The sequence below is a fragment of the Helicoverpa zea genome, chromosome 7, assembly GCF_022581195.2.
Source record: "Helicoverpa zea isolate HzStark_Cry1AcR chromosome 7, ilHelZeax1.1, whole genome shotgun sequence".
Lineage (NCBI taxonomy): Eukaryota > Metazoa > Arthropoda > Insecta > Lepidoptera > Noctuidae > Helicoverpa > Helicoverpa zea.
Window position 1 is genome coordinate 2,867,923 of NC_061458.1, and position 18,929 is coordinate 2,886,851.

The 18,929-nt window shown below is 38.5% G+C and overlaps 1 protein-coding gene across 1 annotated transcript; it reads right to left on the minus strand.

The window, feature by feature from the left end:
- Positions 1-911: 911 nt before the first annotated feature.
- Positions 912-6,539, minus strand: LOC124632021 (alpha carbonic anhydrase 8-like). The gene is made up of 4 exons (XM_047166674.1): positions 6,530-6,539; positions 6,109-6,356; positions 4,077-4,286; positions 912-1,022 (listed from the first exon to the last, which is right to left on the minus strand). Exons 1-4 carry the CDS (start codon positions 6,537-6,539, stop codon positions 912-914), a joined length of 579 nt encoding a protein of 192 aa, XP_047022630.1.
- Between the last annotated feature and the right edge of the window lie 12,390 nt (positions 6,540-18,929).

Here is an 18,929-nt window from a genome sequence, read left to right on the forward strand (position 1 = left end):
TTAATTCACAGTTTCCGGCATTTGGCACACTATTTTTTCTTTTGACACCCTTTCTGAATTTTAGGTGTACCTGTGTTCACCAGTTAAACAGCATCATACTTATCTGTCTTTGCAACCTTAGTTAAAATATGCTTCTATTTCAGTTAATGCCACTAAGTTGCTACAAATACAATATCAATCAGCTGGGAGAGTGAAAAAATAGAATGCACTTTTGTCTGCGCAAATCCTTGCGTACTACTATATCATGCCATGTAAAGCTGGCTGATCTCCTTCTATGAGAGCGTCCGTAGCCGACAATCGGCTAGGACTCCATTATTATTTTTATGAAACTTGGTCTTAAAAAGCACCAGTTTTAGATCATCATCTTGAGAAAAGTTCTGTATAGCCGGTTCTTTTAAAACTACGTTTCATAATAAAGTGGATGAAGTCAGTGCACCTTTTGCCATATAAATAAAACAACATATACAATCTTTGATTCCGAAGTTTATTTTACAAGCTTTAAATAATTACAGCAAGACTAACAGAGGAGTAAATTCACGTACAAGAAGTAGAAATTAAATACACATAAGGGACTGATGTTCATATATCTTGTTATTAATTCATTAAGCGAAAGGAATAGTCGTTATTATTTTACGTTAAACATAACAGTACAAATTATTAATTGAAATTTTCTTTACCTTATCATAGATGTGGTGTGCAGTTCTCAACATTGAGGCACTCTGTGAGCTATCGCGATGCGAACGCGAAGCGGCGCGATGCGATTTTGTTAAATGGCCTATGTATCGTTGCGCAGTACGGCATTGCACATCATACATCTGTTTTCGCCTCAGATCGCATCGTGTTCGCGTTCGTAATCCACCAAAGCAGGACGCACCCTCGCGGTTAATATACCAAAATGGCTGACACAGAGCCTATTTGAAAAGGTAAACTTTTCTGTCGTTCAACGGCTGCGTACTTCTGAAGAACAAGTGCTTGGGTTCAGTCTCTGAGATTAACAATGTTTGAGCTTCCTCCACCGTATTCTGAAAGAGAAGAATCATAATATTAACAAGCTATACCCAATTTTAAGCTTGTTCGAACGAACTTATCTCGGGATCTTTTGGTCCGATTTGATTTATATATATATTCAGTGTTAGATTAGTTAATTATTTATGGAGTAAGACTAATATAATAGTATACATATGACATGGCCTTCTTTTAAGGATTTTACTAAATCCTGCACTATCTATTAATACGCCTAAAACCAAATCTAAGTAATCAATCTTATTAATACTTCTACTTATGACAACATCTTTATTTTGATCAGCGAAAGTCGTAAAAAGAACGTAATAGGTATAATTCCCCAAGAGATATGATACCTTATATATAGAGCCAAAATATTTCTTAGAAAGCTATCATACAATAGAAACATAAACATGTCCTTACATAGACGAAAAAAAAATGTACCTTAGAGAAATAAAGTAATCGGTATAATTACAATTTCTACAGATATGAGAATCTATAAGGGTAGGAAAATACATGTTTACTGCTCTTTCACGTAAACAACTATTGAACAGACAAAAATATCTTAAATCTGCAGCATAATGATGATTAATTCTAAGGAAAAAGAAGAAGTTATCTTTCATAAGAGTTACCTAAAGATTAAAATTATTGTATTCACCATATCTCTGAAGAATTACAATAAAGATTTTATATTCCAATAATTCTTGAGGTACCTATTTGGGGGCAAATTTAATTCTACGATGACCTTTGAGTGCTCAAATCTATGAACGGGTTAAATCTGCAGAGTTCGGGTATGAGTAAATAAAACTTCCAGTACCGGCACTAGCAGTAAATCTTCCTCCTACTGTCGTCGGCACGCAATTTGCATCACACTAGCTACAAAACATAAATCACTGCTAACAATGACAACTCAATTTTTATGAACCGCAGTGTACACTACAGTGGAAAAGTTGAAGAGGTCTTTAGTTGATTTTCTTTTGTTATTTTATATGATTCTATTCGAACCTTTTTGTCGATTTCTATAACCTATCTGTACTTACATTACTCAGCGATTAGACATTGTTGTCGATTTCTATAACCTATCTATGCCTACGTCATTTTGCGGTTCGAGGTTGTTTTACGTTCCTAATTTATAAAATGCTATTAGTATAAACCGTTTTATGGTGTGATCTAATAATCTGGCTATCAGAACTTATACATTGAATCGGAAGAGCATTTTTAGGATCAATTTCAAGTTTTAGTCAATATAAAATCCTGAACACTCATTATCATTTCAGTCTTAAGACATCCACCAGTAACCTTCCGCACTCAAACAACATAAACTTCTATTACACTATCTATTTTGCTTTTTCCCCCGTTCGAACTAAATCACTTATCAAGAGCATGATGTGTGGGTAGTAAAATAGTTTACCGGATTATAGAGATTATCTGTGGTTATCAAATTAATCTTCTCAACAAAATTTCACGGTCGCGAGTGGACACAATATAACGAACGTGGATTAAACAGAATAATCTAGTAAACTAGCTTAGTACAGACCTTTATTTCGTTTCAAAATGCTTTGCCTCATAAATCACTTAAGATATGAAAATATTTTCGGTTAGGTAGTAAGAATATTTGCTATCCGTATACGTATATTAACCAAAGAATTCAAATCAACTAATAAACATTTTGCTTCTCACATCTTTAGCAGTCGTTACGGGACGTCAGAAGTCAGTAACTAAGACTGACAACCAGTCTTAGCCAGAGGTATTGGGTTGCCTCAATAACTGGGTTGAGGCGGTCAGATAGGCAGTCACTCTATGTAAAACACTGGTACTCAGCTGTAACCATTTACACTGGCAGCCGACTCCGACATAGTTGGGAGAAGGCTAGGCAGACGTTAACAAATATTTTGGTTTTATTGTTTCATATTATTTACTTTATCCAAAGCACGCGTTATATCTGTCAGATAATTGTATCAATACTGTGTAGGTAACTACTAGAGACAGGCTTCAACCTAATGATAAATGATCTTGAAACTTTGTTACCAATCAATGAGAAAGTTAAGGGTCTTGTGAAACAATGTTATTATTGACTCCGAAAGGGGATACTAGTTTTTCCCTTTGATAGTTCCAGGGAATGTTACGTCGAGGAATAGTTTCGGAACTTGAAATATAACACCTGTTTATATAAATTGTGGTCTCTATCGGTGCTTCTTTCAATAAATTATGTACATTATCCGGCACACACAGAGTTTATAGTTTCGGAAACTCGATATATAAACAAAAGGGAAATTAAACAGCATTTGGCTAAGTCTTCTCCGATTTTTAGGTATCCCAAAGCCCAGGAGACTATAAAAAAACCCTACCGATAATTCACCAGACTATCCAATATTTGACCTTGAACTTGAACCACGGCTTATTATTCTGTTATCAAACAAATTGGTATGCATGAAAGTTGATTTATTTTCATTAAATACGATATCGCATACTGCGCTTAGGGATCGTTGCACGAAATTGTAGATCCATTAATCAATGTCGAATATTAACGACTGGTGTGCATTAATAAATCAATCTGTTAATACAATACTAATATTAGAAGCTTGTATCATGATAGGGTTTAAAAAATCATATTTCTATGGCAAACTATGGCCGTAACGACTGGTGGTTTTGTAAGTTAAAAAATGAAGGACAATGTTTCGAATGCTTTTAGTGATTAGTGAATGGTAAATCTGAGCCTATGAAAAGCCGAGAAAACATTGTTTCTGGTGTCTTCTTTTACAAGCTTGAAAAATTATTATTTCTTTGTTTGTTTTATGATTAGTATAATTATTATTTAATTGAGATGTCGTAATGATCTTATAAATTGATTGTTCTAATTTATAGTCAAATCATCTACACTAATTACAAACCTGACGGGTATGTGTATTTAAACTCTAATCTAGAGAACTACAAAACCAATTTGAAAAATTCTTACAGGGTTAGATATACCTCATAACGAAAAAGGCTATTGTTATCCAGGTGCAAGCAGTACTTCAGGACGCTGGTAAAATTGCTGGTGGAAGCTAGTCTAATAACAATACTGAATGCATTACCCTCGTTACAGACAGGGTCCTTCCTCTGATTAACCACAGAACGGACTCCGTGCACGGCGGAGCGGTCATAGATCCTTGGTAACAGGCATACTCCTTGAAGGGCGGGTTGAAGAAGCTCAGGGATTTGCCGCAAAGGGTCCCGTTACGCCAACCAACTTGCTTAGCCGATGCCAGAAGGTCTTCCAGACCTTTGTGTGTGTGGTTTGCATACTGGAAAGATAAGAGTAAAACACAACTTGATATGTGACTTAAGCCATTGGCCATATGGTTCAATTTACCTTGTATGATTTTCATCTTTAGGTACGTGGTTAGTACCTATTTTTTTAGTATGTAAAGTGAGTACCCTGTCTTTTTAGAAATTACTGACTAATAACAGGTTAAGAAAAATAAATAATTAGAAACCATTAAATCGTAGTTAAACTGGACATAATTTTACAAAGGGGCTACGGGGCTTCATTTTATAAAGTTCAAAAATTATGAAAAATTCAAATTATTAAATTGAAAAATTTTAATGCGATTATCTACCAATTATTAAGAGTTATTTGACGTCGACTTTATTACCCACTTTCTACAAAGTTAATTAAGCATAATCTTCGGAGTTTTTCAATAAAATTAAATAAAACGTCAACAACTTTTAATTTTGAAGGACAGGTCTCAAGATACAAATAATGGATTTATTAAATCCGCGGACAGACGGACGGAAGAGATGACATTTCATTTAGATAAACAAAGCCTGTCAAGACAGATATTAAATCTCAATTACATTCTAAAATTACTGCAAATTCATTTTGTGTTCTTTTCTGAATTATTTTTAAGTAATTTTCTAAATTGCTTTCTCATAGCTGACGGCCTGTGGCTGATAGTGAAATTTTTAAATAAGACACATTATTCCCGAGGCGAATTTTGTTTTGAAAAACATTTCTTGCTTCAGTTTTAGTTATTTTATTTTGACTTCTTTTTTGGCATATAATTTATTATTCTTATAATCTGACTAACTCTTTAGGGTTGATTTATATTTCAACCTCTTTCAACGGGTGGTGAAACGTGTCTTCTTTGTTAAACTTAAAAAAAGTGATTTGAAGTGTTTTAATGGATAGCTAGCTTCATTTGTTTTGTGATTAATTGAACTCAAAAAATTGCTAAGTGATATTTTTTATTGAAAATGGTGCTAGTTGATAAATCATTTTACGTTGAATACACTCATTATTTATTCTAACCATAAGTACAATGGAAATTCATTAGTAAAATGTGCGTGTTTTGAAAAAAAAATCGTTGACCTACAGACCACGTAACGCCAAGTCTGAAAAAGTTCTCAACATCTTATAATAAGAAGCTTAAAATAAAGCCCAAAATATTGTAAAAAGTGATTTATAAACTATAAAATGATACAAAGATATACAGATTTTGATCATACAAGTAAGAATTTAGAATCTGCTTAGTAGTAAGTAGCATTATATAATCAATTTGTAAATAACCTCAACTTTATTAAAATAAACAATTTGTTGCAACATTTCAGAGTTATTATTTCAATAGTACTAAGTACAGTACAAAGGTTAGAAGTGGGAGTAATTATTATTTATATGACGTTAAGCTGAAATAGTGGGAGCTTAAGAGATTCAAATCTTATTTAAGTTGCAGATTTTAATGATGTGGTGTTAATTAAGGCAAAAAGGTTTAATTTATAGACTGGGACCTAACTGAGGTTTTAGCCAATAAATAATAGAGATAAATGTGTCTGCAGTATTTAATAAAAAGAAGGCTAATTCTTGTGTAGTGGTACCTAACTGTTTTCTCTTATGCATGTCAATCATTTGTAAGTTTACATTTCCCTACAGATATTAAGAACATATATTAACGGAAGGCGTTTCCAACATAGTTGGGAAAAGGCTAGGCAACCCCGAGCCATATGATAAAATTTCAGTAACGTATGAAAAAATCACGCTTTTTTTCATACGTTTCATCTTCATCTCTAGGTGGTATAATCTGTGTCAAGGTGGTTAGTGAATATGAAAAAAAAAACAAGAGACCTCACCTTATACAAATTAGAGACCGCAAGGAAAGCCTGAGGGTCGCTCGGCGAGGCGTCCAACGCCTGCCCCATATTCTGATACTCAGCCGACACGTAGAACGCTTGAGTTTCCAGGGGATATTGTAGACCTCCCACTGTGTGTTCGGCTGGGAGGTGCAACGTGAGGTGGTGGAAGAGATACCGCCGGCTGTGAGCTGCACCTCCGTAGATTAGAGGCCGCTGGTCGATTCGCCATTCGCCAAAGAGTATTACTGTAATGATGAGGGATTCTTATAAAGGTGAGGTAATGGTATGTCTAAAGTATATACTGGTTTACAAGGGCTGTATCTAACAACAAGTTAAAAATCTAAACTGCGAACTTTTACTGCTCTATTTCATTCGAAAGTTCCCGGTTCGAACTTCCAGCTCGGTAAGAAAGTGTTACCAATTCCCATGTATTGGGCGATCTACAAAATAATCGAGTTCTCGTTGCAATATGATACTTATATTGAAATTACTTATTAAATATACATTTTCAACTGATCATAAGAAAAAAAAAAAACAATTTCTGTTCAAGTTGCCCATTTTCATTGTTATCACAAAATTATTCAATGAAGTGGAAAAATCCTGATTTACGTTCAGGGATTTTCTTTCGTTCCCCATCACCATCATTTGTTCGATGATCTTTGATTTAATTGCCCGGAATTTTGGTGAAAAATACGGAAAACTTTGAAAATGTTTTTGTCATAATTTGTATAGGGGATATTTTTTAAAAAATTGTGAAAATATAAGGAATCAGACGTTTATTCGCGTCCGAGCGGTCCACGAGTCACGAATCTTCTGAAGATGGAGGGAAGTTCGGTGTTCGGCAAGGTTCGGTTGCTTGGCAACTGTTTCCTTTATGCAGGTGCATTTGTGTGATGCCCTTGCTGCACGTGCATTTGCATGACACTAATACAACATCCTATTAAATTCATCCGAGCCTCCATTTATTGTCTCGCGGAATTAACGCTACCATATTTTTCCTAATATTTTATAACTAGCTGTTCCCCGTAGTTCCACCCGCGTCCCAAGGGGATTACTTCCCGTACTAGAAAGTTTGGAACTGTTGGCTTTAAAAGTTAAATAGTGACAAAGCTGGTGGAGTAAAGTGGGATAAGGCACGCCATAGTTATATTAACTTGGCGTTAAGGGGTTTTCAGAGGGCGATGAACTCGAAAAGTAATTAAGCAATTGGGTCGTGAAACAAGAAATTTCTTTGCGTAAAATTCGAAACAGATCTCTTTTAAAACCCATTTTAGGTATAGGTAGGCACATCGGAAAAGAGTTTTAGATTTTTTCTAACACACTTATGTTCCCTTCTCGAACGCAAATCTATGTACCAAACATTTACTTCGTTTCATCACTTCAGTAGTTTTGGCATGAATGAAAGCCCAATAGAGAGATTACTTTTGGATTTACAATATTAGTATAGACAGCAAAAATATATTTAAAGCATATTAACACAAGTCAAATTGATAAATCCTGCTAAATCTTTGGGCATTATATAGTAGTGATTTAACCAACCTCGTTTGCCATCGTTCATCAAGGTCAGAGCCTTCGCCTGTACATCATAGTTCTGGAAGAGCAGAGCCCTCGCTCCTCTCGACTTGATCAGTCCGGCGATAGGCAAGTCAACTGGGGACTGGGACTTCCCACCGCATTCGGGAAACTGTAGGGGCCATTTCGCCTGATCTAGGGGGGAGAAAATAAACATTTGAACGAAGAGAATAAATCGTACTATAGTTCGGCCATTCAGAGAATGCGTTCCTGACACGTCGCGATTGAACTGACGACGTAATAACATTCATTGATTATTGATATAATAATGTTGTTTTAATGCTCCTCAATTGTTAAAACGGTAAACAACCAGCAAAAATATTTTTATCGTAACTGCAACGCCATTGCAAAGTTACGTCGTCAGTTCAATCGCGACGTGTCAGGAACGCATTCTCTGAATGGCCGAACTATAGTAGAGTATATCTCGTAATTGACGAACTAGCTTCTAATAAAATTGAAAGCTATATACGAGTACCTGAATCAATTATTGGATTTTATTTGCATAAAAATGTAAACATGTTCTGTATTTTATAGTTATTGTTAAACAAAGCAGCTATCAGGCCTCAAAGTACTCATAAAAGCATTTATGTACATATTTGATACAAGATCAGATTTCTAACAATCTGCCTACTAAAATAAATAATACCTACCAAATATTTTCATTATTTTTATCTGGATTTATTAAAATGGCTAATTAAACGCACGCAATACATAATTGATTACACGAAGCCCAAAAATAAGACATATAACAGTCTATTGCTTGATATATACATCGTATTCACCAAAGTATTAAAAATTATGAAAATCTAAGAAAATGAGACCAGAATCTGACATATAAAGCGAAATTTTTAAGAGATTTTTCTAGAAAATATTTGAAAGCTGACTTTCTTGGATATATCTGAGCATTTATTATTACGTAAATATGCGTAAATAACATTTTTCATTTCGTTCATATTTAAGCTAATGATAATAGATAGTGTTCATCACTCTTAGAAGTATTTATTTTTCGTTTTAATATTTTGACAACACAAGTTGCATTAGTTCGCCCTTCAAAATATTTGTCTCGCACTTTTCAGAATACTTATCCTTACTAATATAAAAATATGATTTTGTATATTTCTTTCTCATTCACATAAAAATAACTGAACTGAATACGAATTTGAGAAATCCGTCAGGAATATATAATAGCCATTTTTTTATCAAAATTGAAAAGAGAAAGAACAAAGGATACTCGGTTTTTCACCCGGTGGCGAAGTGGTTCTTCAGGTGCGGTTGCGGTGAAACCGCGGAGAATAACTATATAGTATACCAAAATCCACCGTAAACGCAAGTGTGACGTAAGGATATTTTATCGTCAATAAAAATATAAGACATCGATATACAATTTGCAAAGGTACAAAAGGGACGAATATAACCTAATAGAAAATAAAGAACACTTTAGTGGTGACATTAGGTATAATGGGATCGTCATTTCCTGTTAGAACCTTAACCTTCTTTTTACCATAGAGGATATAAAATGGAGAACAAAATTACTAGCGGAGATGTCATAACGCAATATCTTCTAAAAAAACTGGCGTTGAGTTACTAGCTCCGCAATCACAATATAATACCAACTGACCTATTTGTAGAACAAAATTCACTATGCAAACGTGATCCTCATACAACTAGCCTTTTTGGTCTAATTATATTAATGGCTAGGAAAATCTACGGAGTTTAAGGTAGAATAGGACTTTAAATAGGCTTATTACAATATTTTGTGGGAATATGCATTGATGTTGTAACCATGCGTAGCAAACCTTTTCATAATTTTGAAAGTTATTACTAAACCATTTTGAAAAATGGATTTATGTAAAAAAATGGAATAGTTGCATTTTTTTTTTCATCCTAGTTAAATGGCAATCGGTGGTACAATTTGTCCAGTTAACAATGTCAAGAAGTAGTTATCGTTCAATTAATCTATGATTAAATTACTTACCATTGTAGTCCCAATCTCGAAACGGTGCTGTAAAACAGAAAAACAAATTAAACAAATGTAAGCACATATGCATAGAAACATTACCTCTTAAATTGATAACCATCAAAAAGTCTTGAAAAATAGGGACAAACTCAAATAACGAACAGGAATTAAATAAACAACAAAAATAAGAAAGGAATACATTTTTAACAGTTTATACTTGAATTTATGTTACTGAGGTAAATGCTATGTAGGTATGTGCTACGTATGTATGTTTGTGCATGATGTGATGTTAGGTTTGGCTGAACCGATTGTGATGCGGTTTGTAATTTTTACTAAAAAATATAATAAGAATATTACGCAACGGTGGCGTCATCACGTCATCTTCTTCTTCTCTTTTGTTGCTTTTACGAACTCTCTGCAAGTAAAATGTCAATTAAAGGGTACAAGCAAAAATACCATATGCTTTAAAAATATATTATGAGGAAAATGTGATTAAAAGTCCTTGGTCCTTTCGATCATTAATAATCTCTGATTATATTTGCTTATTTTTTAAGACTAAGACTGTGTTAACGCTCAATCCTTCTCCGTGTGAGAGGAGGCCTGTGCCCAGCAATGGGACAATAAAAAGGCTGTAACAGTAACAGTAAGACTGTGTAGGGGTTTACCTGATACAGATGAAAATTCTATTTTCCCAAAGTAGAAAAGTAAACCATATAAACAAAGTTCTGAAAATGTTGAATAGTAGCCTAGACTATTAATGGCAGCTTATTTTTCCTATCGCGAACATGACTTAAACAATGCTTCTTAAAACGCTTATCTACCACAGTGGTAAAATAGTATCTAACATAAAACCTTTTCAACCTTACGTTTAATAAAAAAAATAAAAGAAATGATAAAAATTAAATACCAAGAAATATCTACATAGGAACCGTTTGTTTTTAGGATATACAGATCCTACGAAAAAACGCTGGCTGTACCAAAAAGCATACGTGAATTGCAACGGGTCTATTTTTCCCCTCTATTTCTGACTCCTGATATGTTATTCTGACTTTTATTCGGATGAAAAATGTCTAACCGCACGTGCTGTGGCATAAATTGGTCAATATAGGCTTCAAAAATACACAGTGCATCGATTTTAGACGTTTTTAACATTTTGGAAGCCTTGAAGGTAAAAATCTGCATAAAATATAATCGAATAAGAATGTTTTATGTCCTTCCAACAAGAAAAGAGTAGAATTTGATAGTTTTATACACATACTTTTTCAACAGTTTTTTTTGTAACACTACCGGAAAATAACAATTTTGTAATTAAGTTATAATTCAACTCATGGTTATTTTAGTAAGTATTCAATCTGCTCTTAGAATTTGCGAGTTTTTTTAAGATATTTAATAAAAAAAAAGCATTATTTACTTGTCAGTATAATTCCTAAACAATTTTAAAATTGTTTAACATTTTTATGAACAGCTTTCCTAAGCATTTCAAAGATAATTTTACTAACAAGAAAACATTTTCGTATTTTGTTAAAGGATTTTAGTCGCAGTCTGTTTTATTTATTTAGAGACAAATTCTCTGGAGGTAAAGCCGAGATTTTGGTCATAAATTAAGGTACTTTGTGGTAAAATACTAAATAACTTAGTCTAATAAAATTAAATTTATTGAACATGCTGTAACTAACTTAACACTCTGTTTACAAAATGCGATATTTCTAAAACACTTTGTTTTCTTTACGCCCTCAATATTTGTCAGTCTATCATTAAGGACAATTTACTCTTATAAATGACTAAAGCAAAATTTTAAAATCACATAACCCTTCACACAGAACATTCAAGGCCTGGCCTAATTTCCCTTTTGAAATACCAACGTAATATTTCGCCTAATAAAACCAACTAGAGCACAAAGCTTTCATGTACTGATTACCCCGAAATTTCTTCCTAAAACGACGAGTAACTTGAACACTATGAAAATAGAAGCAAAATTCGAAAGCACTTTTAATATTAAAATACCATTTTATACTAGAACTGGCTTCTGCCAGAGGTTTTACCCGCACCTCATAGGAACGACTCCGTGGAGCGATAAAAAGTAGCCAAGATAGTATTTGATATATGTGCCATCTAACACTGAAGGGGTCTTAGAATCGGCTCAGTTATGGAGAAAAATCAGGCAAACTATCAAACTCTTCAGCTTATTAATAGTCTATACTGGAATTTTAATAAACAAAACGTTAAATTGAAGTTCCCAGAAATACAATACAAGTGATTGTGGAATTTTCTATCATAATTAATTGCCTTTGACAAGTAAACTGTAATGTTGTGATCCTAATATTGTTATAAAGTTATTGGTATTAAGTAATTACAAAAGAACACTTCATTTTAAAACTGAAATACTAGTTACATGTCCCAATAGTTTCACAAAAAGAACTTTAAGGTTTTTCAATATTAAGCAAAAACTTTATGTTCGCAAACGCATAATTTCATAAGGAAGACCCTCATGGGAGGATATTGAATCTTCCAATTCCCTGATGCCCTAGTACTGCAGTCCCGAGGTCAAAACTGTCATAAACTTTGCAAAGTCTAATACAGTGAGCGTCACAAGACATTAACATATTTGCGTGCAACTTAAGAGTGATAAATGTAAGTCAGTACGCCATTAGAATCCTTAAAATAGCAACGTAATTGTAATATTTCATTTAAATGTTGCAATATTATTTTAAAGTTGAAAGCTTGCTTTACAAAACCATTCGAACGAGTGCTTCTTTTGCAAGGGTGCTTTAAATGTTTTATTGATAACCTATAAAAAACAAAATGGCTACATTTTCGAATTTGCAAATATTTTGAGAAATTACTTAAAGTGCCTGTAACTATTCCAGCTCAATAACGCTGCTTCAAAGCATAGTACCTAAAGGACCATGCCCATCTGTGCCCCAGTAACGCCCAGAGAAAGTATATTACAAGATAGCCCTATTAAATAAAAACTAGAATTATGATGATAATTTGTAGTCTTAAAAATCACCGGTAAAAAAATAAAAAAAATAAGACATTCTTGTTGATATTGCAGTACATGACATCGTTTCAATCATGCTTTATTTATTACGGTCTGTAATCTCGTCCTTTGGCCCATGTATATATTCATTTACTGTATACAATATATTCAAATAACTGACATGTTTATCTAATAACATACAATTAAGTCATGAATTTGTAGCAGCAATGCAGGTAAAGTTGATAAATAAAACAGCAATGATGGTGTTTTTTTTTTTTTTTTTTTTTTTGGTATGGCATCTCGCAGTTCAGCCTAGGAGGCCGTGTACTGCTTAACCGGACTTTTCCCTGTGGATGCCTAGAATTTAAGGCCTCCAGCCAGGGGCGTAAAGCAACTTATAAACTAAGCGACTGCGCTAAGGGTACCCCCTGTGGGGTCGGACCTCGGCTTAGGGCGTCGCTGGGGAGGCAGCAAAGGGACAGGCTGGATCATATGATCATTATTATTAATTGGGGAATTTAAAGCTACTGGCTCAGCTCGCGGGCTGGCTCGATGAGCAAGGGTCGGGAGGACAGAGAACGGGACGTCGCGGCGGACCTCGGCGGCGAGGTTTGTACGAACGCGGTTTGTGTTTGTGTAGGGTGCTAGTGAGTTTACTACTCTCTTGGAGGACAGTTATCTCATCGTCAGGTTCTAGAAGGTCATGCCTAGGGCGGCGAATCCTACTGATGCGGGAGGGAGTATAATTACTGGCTGACACGATAAGTGAGTTATCGTGTTTCTCAGCGCGTTCGAAGTACCGTATGGCGGCACGCTTCATATACTGGCGGATGGTAGGGATTTTTAAGTCGAGATGAAGAATCTCATTTCGAACATAATAGGGAGCTCCTGTGATTTTCCGTAAAGCACGGTTTTGAAGGGCCTGCATTCTGTGAAGGCGGCGATGGCTTGCCTGTGCGAACACAGGGCAAGCATACATCATGACGGGGCGTATGCACGATACGTAGAGGCGTAACTTGCTTTTAAGAGATAATTTGCTCTTTGAGTTGAGCAAGAAGTGCAATCTGCCGTACACAAAGGCTGCTCTAGAGCGCACCTTACGTATGTGCTCGGCGAATGAGAGGCGCTGGTCTAAGATTACACCTAGATATTTGGCATGCTCCTTCCAAGGAATCGGCCTACCAAACATGGTGACTGACGGGGGCGCGGGAGGAAGCCTACGGCGAGGGCTCGAAAAGAGTATGGCCTGGCTTTTGTCGGGGTGGAGTTCGATTCTCCATAGCCTAGTCCAGACACCTAAGGTGTTGCAATAGGCTTGGAGATGTCTCACTATGGCGGCTGGGCTGCGGCCTGAGCAGTAGATTGCCGTGTCGTCAGCGAATAGGGCTAATTGAACATGCTTGTTCTTAGGAATATCGCTAGTGTATAGCGTGAAGAGGATGGGGGAGAGTACCGAGCCTTGTGGGACGCCAGCTTTTATAGGGTGGGCCGAAGAAAGAGTGCCGTCTATGCGATAGCGAAAGGTGCGATTCGACAAAAAGTCTCGTAAGATGACAACGAGACGGTCTGGGACACCGAGTTGGTAAAGCTTGTAAATCAAGCCTTTGTGCCAGACTTTGTCGAATGCCTTTGCTATATCGAAGAGAATCGTACCGGTGAGTTGGCCACGTTGGAATCCGTGGCTCACACCTTCCACGATGCGGTGGACTTGTTGGACACAAGAGTGATGGGTTCGAAAACCAAACTGTTCTAATGGGATAAGACTCTTTGCTTCGACGTAATCTTTGAGACGCTTATAGATAAGTATCTCGTAGATCTTGCCGAACACATTGAGTAAACTAATAGGGCGATAGCTGGACGGGTCTGATTTTGGTTTACCGGGTTTGGGAATACCGATTACGGTTGCCTCTTTCCATGCCTGTGGGAACAGGTTATGGGTCATGGCGCAATTGAAGATCGCGGTCATGAGCATTACGAGGGAAGCGGGTAGGATTTTGAAAACTTTATTGGTTATTCTATCTGGGCCCGGAGCTTTACGGGGTTTGAGACGTTTGATGATCTCTGCCACTTCGTCTGGAGTGACGGGAGGCAAGGGATCGTCGGGGTCTTCTTGCGGTGGTAGGGAGGATCTGCGCTCGACCTCGGCTTCGACCTTTAGTAGGTGAGCCGGGTCGACCGGTTGGGTACTAGGCGAGCATTGAGCCTCGAGGCTGTCGGCCAGACAATCCGCTTTTTCATCGTCCTCGAAGGCGAGGGAATTGTCGGGGCGTTTGATCGGCGGGGTGGAAGCTACTTCATCGGATTTGAGTTTCCTTTGAAGCTGCCAGAAGGCTTGATGAGTCGGCTCGAGTTCGCTCAGCGTCTTGTCCCAGCGCGTTTGACGCATCTCAGCAAGGCGTTCCTTTACAGCACGCTGTAAGTTACGCATGTGAGACTTGTTAGCGTCGCAGGGAAAAGTACTGTAGGCACGGACAGCCGCGTTCTTCTCGGTCACCAGAGCACGCACGTCATCCGGGAGCTTGAAGCGATGAAAGCTCGTCGCTTCAACTCTACGTGAACACTTGTCCACGGTGGATTGTACGTGCTCGGTGAACGAGCCGATCGCGCCCGTCATGTCAGCGACTGAGTTGATTTCATCGGGAATTGATTCTAACTGGGCGGAGGAGGATTTTAAGCTTTCGCTTAGCATTCTCCAGTCCGTGACAATCTGGGTGGGAGGAGGGCGATCCGGGTCGAGTGGGCCTGAGCGCGAGGCTAGTTCCACAAGAACCGGTCTGTGGTCGGAGGTGAGCTCGTGTAGTACCTCGATCGAATGTAAACGTAAGTTTACGTTCTTGAGGAGCGCTACATCGAGAACGTCGGGAAGGTGGTCGACTATATTAGGAAAGTGAGTGGGATGCATCGGAGCGATGACATCGAAGTTGAGGGATTCACACTGATTGAATAGCAACCTGCCTCTTGGAGAAGTAGTGTTGCTATTCCAGGCGGGGTGTTTGGCGTTTAGATCGCCTGCTATTATTACAGAGTCGCTCAGGCCTAGTAAGGCTCTGAGATCGTTCGTGAAAAGGATCGGGTCGTAGGACTGAAAGGATGAGGACGTGGGAGGGCAGTAGGCCGATACGAGAGTGATCGACTGGTGCTGGGACATGGCTAGTCGACAGATCGAGGCTTCAATGCAGCTTAAGTCGGGGGGAGTGATCTCTACACAATGTAGCGATCTTTTATAATAGATAAGCGTGCCGCCTTTGTGGCGTGTGATCCTGTCATTTCTAATTAACTTATAGTTAGCTATATTAGGGCCGCGTACACGCGGCTTTAGGAAGGTCTCTTGTACAAGAAGAATGTCTATCTTATGGGATTGTAGGAAGGCGGAAATCTCGTCGCGTTGGCCGAGAATACCGTTGGCATTATAATAGCCAAGCCTAAGGGAATGGGGTTTAATTTTGGATGTATTATCCATTTCTATTTCCTAAAGTGAGGCAGGTTTTGAACTGCCTGGGCGACGTCTGAATACTCCTGCATAACGGAGTAGAGTTTGATAAGGTCGCCATTGCTGGCGACTATCTCCCTCGAAAGTTGTTGAGCTCTGTCGCTCGTGAATACACTGAACGTGCTCAGTATAACGTTCATAGAACTGAGCGCTGATACTGGGCTAGAAGAGGGCGCGATCGCTTGCGCTTGCGCGGGCTTGGCGGCTATAGGAGCCGCGGAGGTCGCGGAGGGCGCGGAGGGAAGGACGGGAGGGACGCGAGGTAAGCTCGCGGGCGCCGCGGTGGGATTATTCACCGGGGCGGGAGTTGGCTGGGGCTGAGTTGGCCTCGGGGTTGGAAAGGCTCTCTGATGGTTGAGAGGGTTCCATGGGGAGGGCCGTTGTGGGCTGAGACGCTCGGGAAGTTGAGCGGTAGGTAGCCTCGCTGATGGGCTTTCCCTTAGCTGGCGGGCGTTTGCACGCTTGGCCAGCTTGGGAGACGTTTTTGGGGCCTTTGGGCAGCCGCGGTAGTTGGCGGGATGACCTGAGGCGCCGCAGAGTACACAGCTCGGAGGCTCGGTGCACAGAGTGCGGTCCTTGGGTCGCGGGCAGTCGGAGGTGCCGTGTTGGCCTAGGCATTTCACGCACCTAGGCTGGGCGAAACAGTTGCGCTGTGAGTGACCCCACAGTTGGCAACGGTGGCATTGGGATACAATGCCAGATCTATTTGGCTTCTCGATTGAGATGCCGGTTAAATTACACACCGATTTGATGTTAAAAATCGGGTGGATTTTAGAAGGACACGGCTCGCATACTACGAGCACCATGTCGAAGGCGTGGCCGCTGCGGGCGCGGTGCATCCTATGGACTTGCGTCGCAGGGATGTTTTGTGACTTAAGGTCACTTAAAATGTCATCCGAAGGGATTTCCTTCGGAATACGGGTAATGACGACCCGGAGAGGTTTTTCCTCGGGGAGGGAGTATGTGTGGAACGAAATGTTCCTCGCTCTTAGCGCTTTAGTTATCTCCCTATAGTCGTCTGACGTAGGGAGGACGATTTTTATACCGTTGCCGGTATTGGAGGCCGATCTGTAGTTGATCTTACGATCAACACGCTGCAATGGAAAGTCACTTTGGGGATGAACAACACGGATTTATCAAAAACCGATCCACTACGTCTAACTTGGTGTTATCGCATGAGTTTATTTCGGGAGGTATGGAACAGCGTGCGCAGGTGGATGTCATCTACACCGACTATAGCAAGTGTTTCGACCGTATTGACCATCGGCTGCTTCTGGAAAAGTTGCTTAAATCCGGAATACACGGTGACCTGTATAGATGGTTTTCGTCTTATATCGAGAACCGTAGTCAGGCAGTGGTGCTCCAGGGGTACACTTCGGGTTGGACCTCGGTCCCCTCCGGGGTACCGCAGGGTTCGGTGTTGGGGAGTCTACTTTTCACTCTGTTTATTGCTGACGTAATAAACTGCTTCAAGCATTCTTATGTATTACTATATGCTGACGACATGAAGGTTCATAAAATTATACGTGGCATCTCTGATACTCAGCAGTTGCAAGCTGATCTTAATAGATTTGAGGAGTACTGCGCACGTAATCTGCTACAGCTAAACGTGTCTAAATGCTTCCATATGACCTTCACGCGTCAGAAGTCTACGGTGAATGCAACCTATACTCTTAACCAACACGCTTTATGTAAAGTTGACAGTATCAGGGATTTAGGCATTATACAAGATAGCAAATTACTATTTGATCAACACATTGAGGGTATTGTAAAAAAAGCTGCGAAAGCATTAGGGTTTATAATTAGAGCCTCAGCCTGTTTCCGTTCTCTGAAACCAATCAAGGTTTTATATTGTTCGTTCGTACGCAGTCACTTGGAGTATGCATCTCAAGTCTGGAACCCTCAATATGAGATCTATAAGCTGCGTATTGAGGGTATCCAGAAAAAGTTCCTTAGATATCTCGATTACAAAGCGCACCGAATATCTATAGGTTATGTGCAACGATGTAAGAAATACCATTTTTTACCACTAGATTACAGGCGACTCATCAATGATATATGTTTCTTAATGAAGATAGCGAATGGATCGATCGACTGCTCTGAGCTCGTTTCAAAACTTGAATTTAAAACTAACCTTATTGGGTTACGATGGAGGCCATTACTGAGTGTGCCTTCCACCTCCACTAATTATAGGCGTAATGCTTACCTTATTAGAAGCGCTCGTTGCTTTAATGAATTATCTCGTGAGCATGATATTGACTTATTTTGCACTAAAACGAAAGTAGCAAAGAAACTTTTAGCTAAATCATTTTTTGAGAATGAAGCACTGTCTGGTGGTACTCAAATACACACGTAGCAAATAAATAATATTAATAATTAAAAAAAAAAAAAAAAAAAAAAAAGAAAAAACACATTCAGGCATTACAATAGTTCATCGTTAATATTATATATCTGTGGAGGCTTGTTATTAGCAACTGGAAAATATATTTTTGTTACATATTATGTTATTAGTCTGTAAGCCTTCTTAAAATAAAAAAAAAAAAAAAAAAAAAAAAAAAAAAACACACAGCTTGGACACTTCGGTCCATTTTGCCTTGTCCTGTAAGTATACAGGCGGCGGAGGTTTGTTTTTTGGTGCGCTTTTGGGCTTAGCGGCACCTTGGGAGGAAGCGACCTGCGAGGTCGAGGGTGACGGGGCGGGGGATGCTGTAGACACAGCGGGCAGGCTAGGGAGAGGAGATGCGACAAGGGCGATGGTCTTGCGCGCCTTGTCGTTGTTTTTGTTCTTTTTCCTCTTACCTCCCTGTACGACGGTGAAG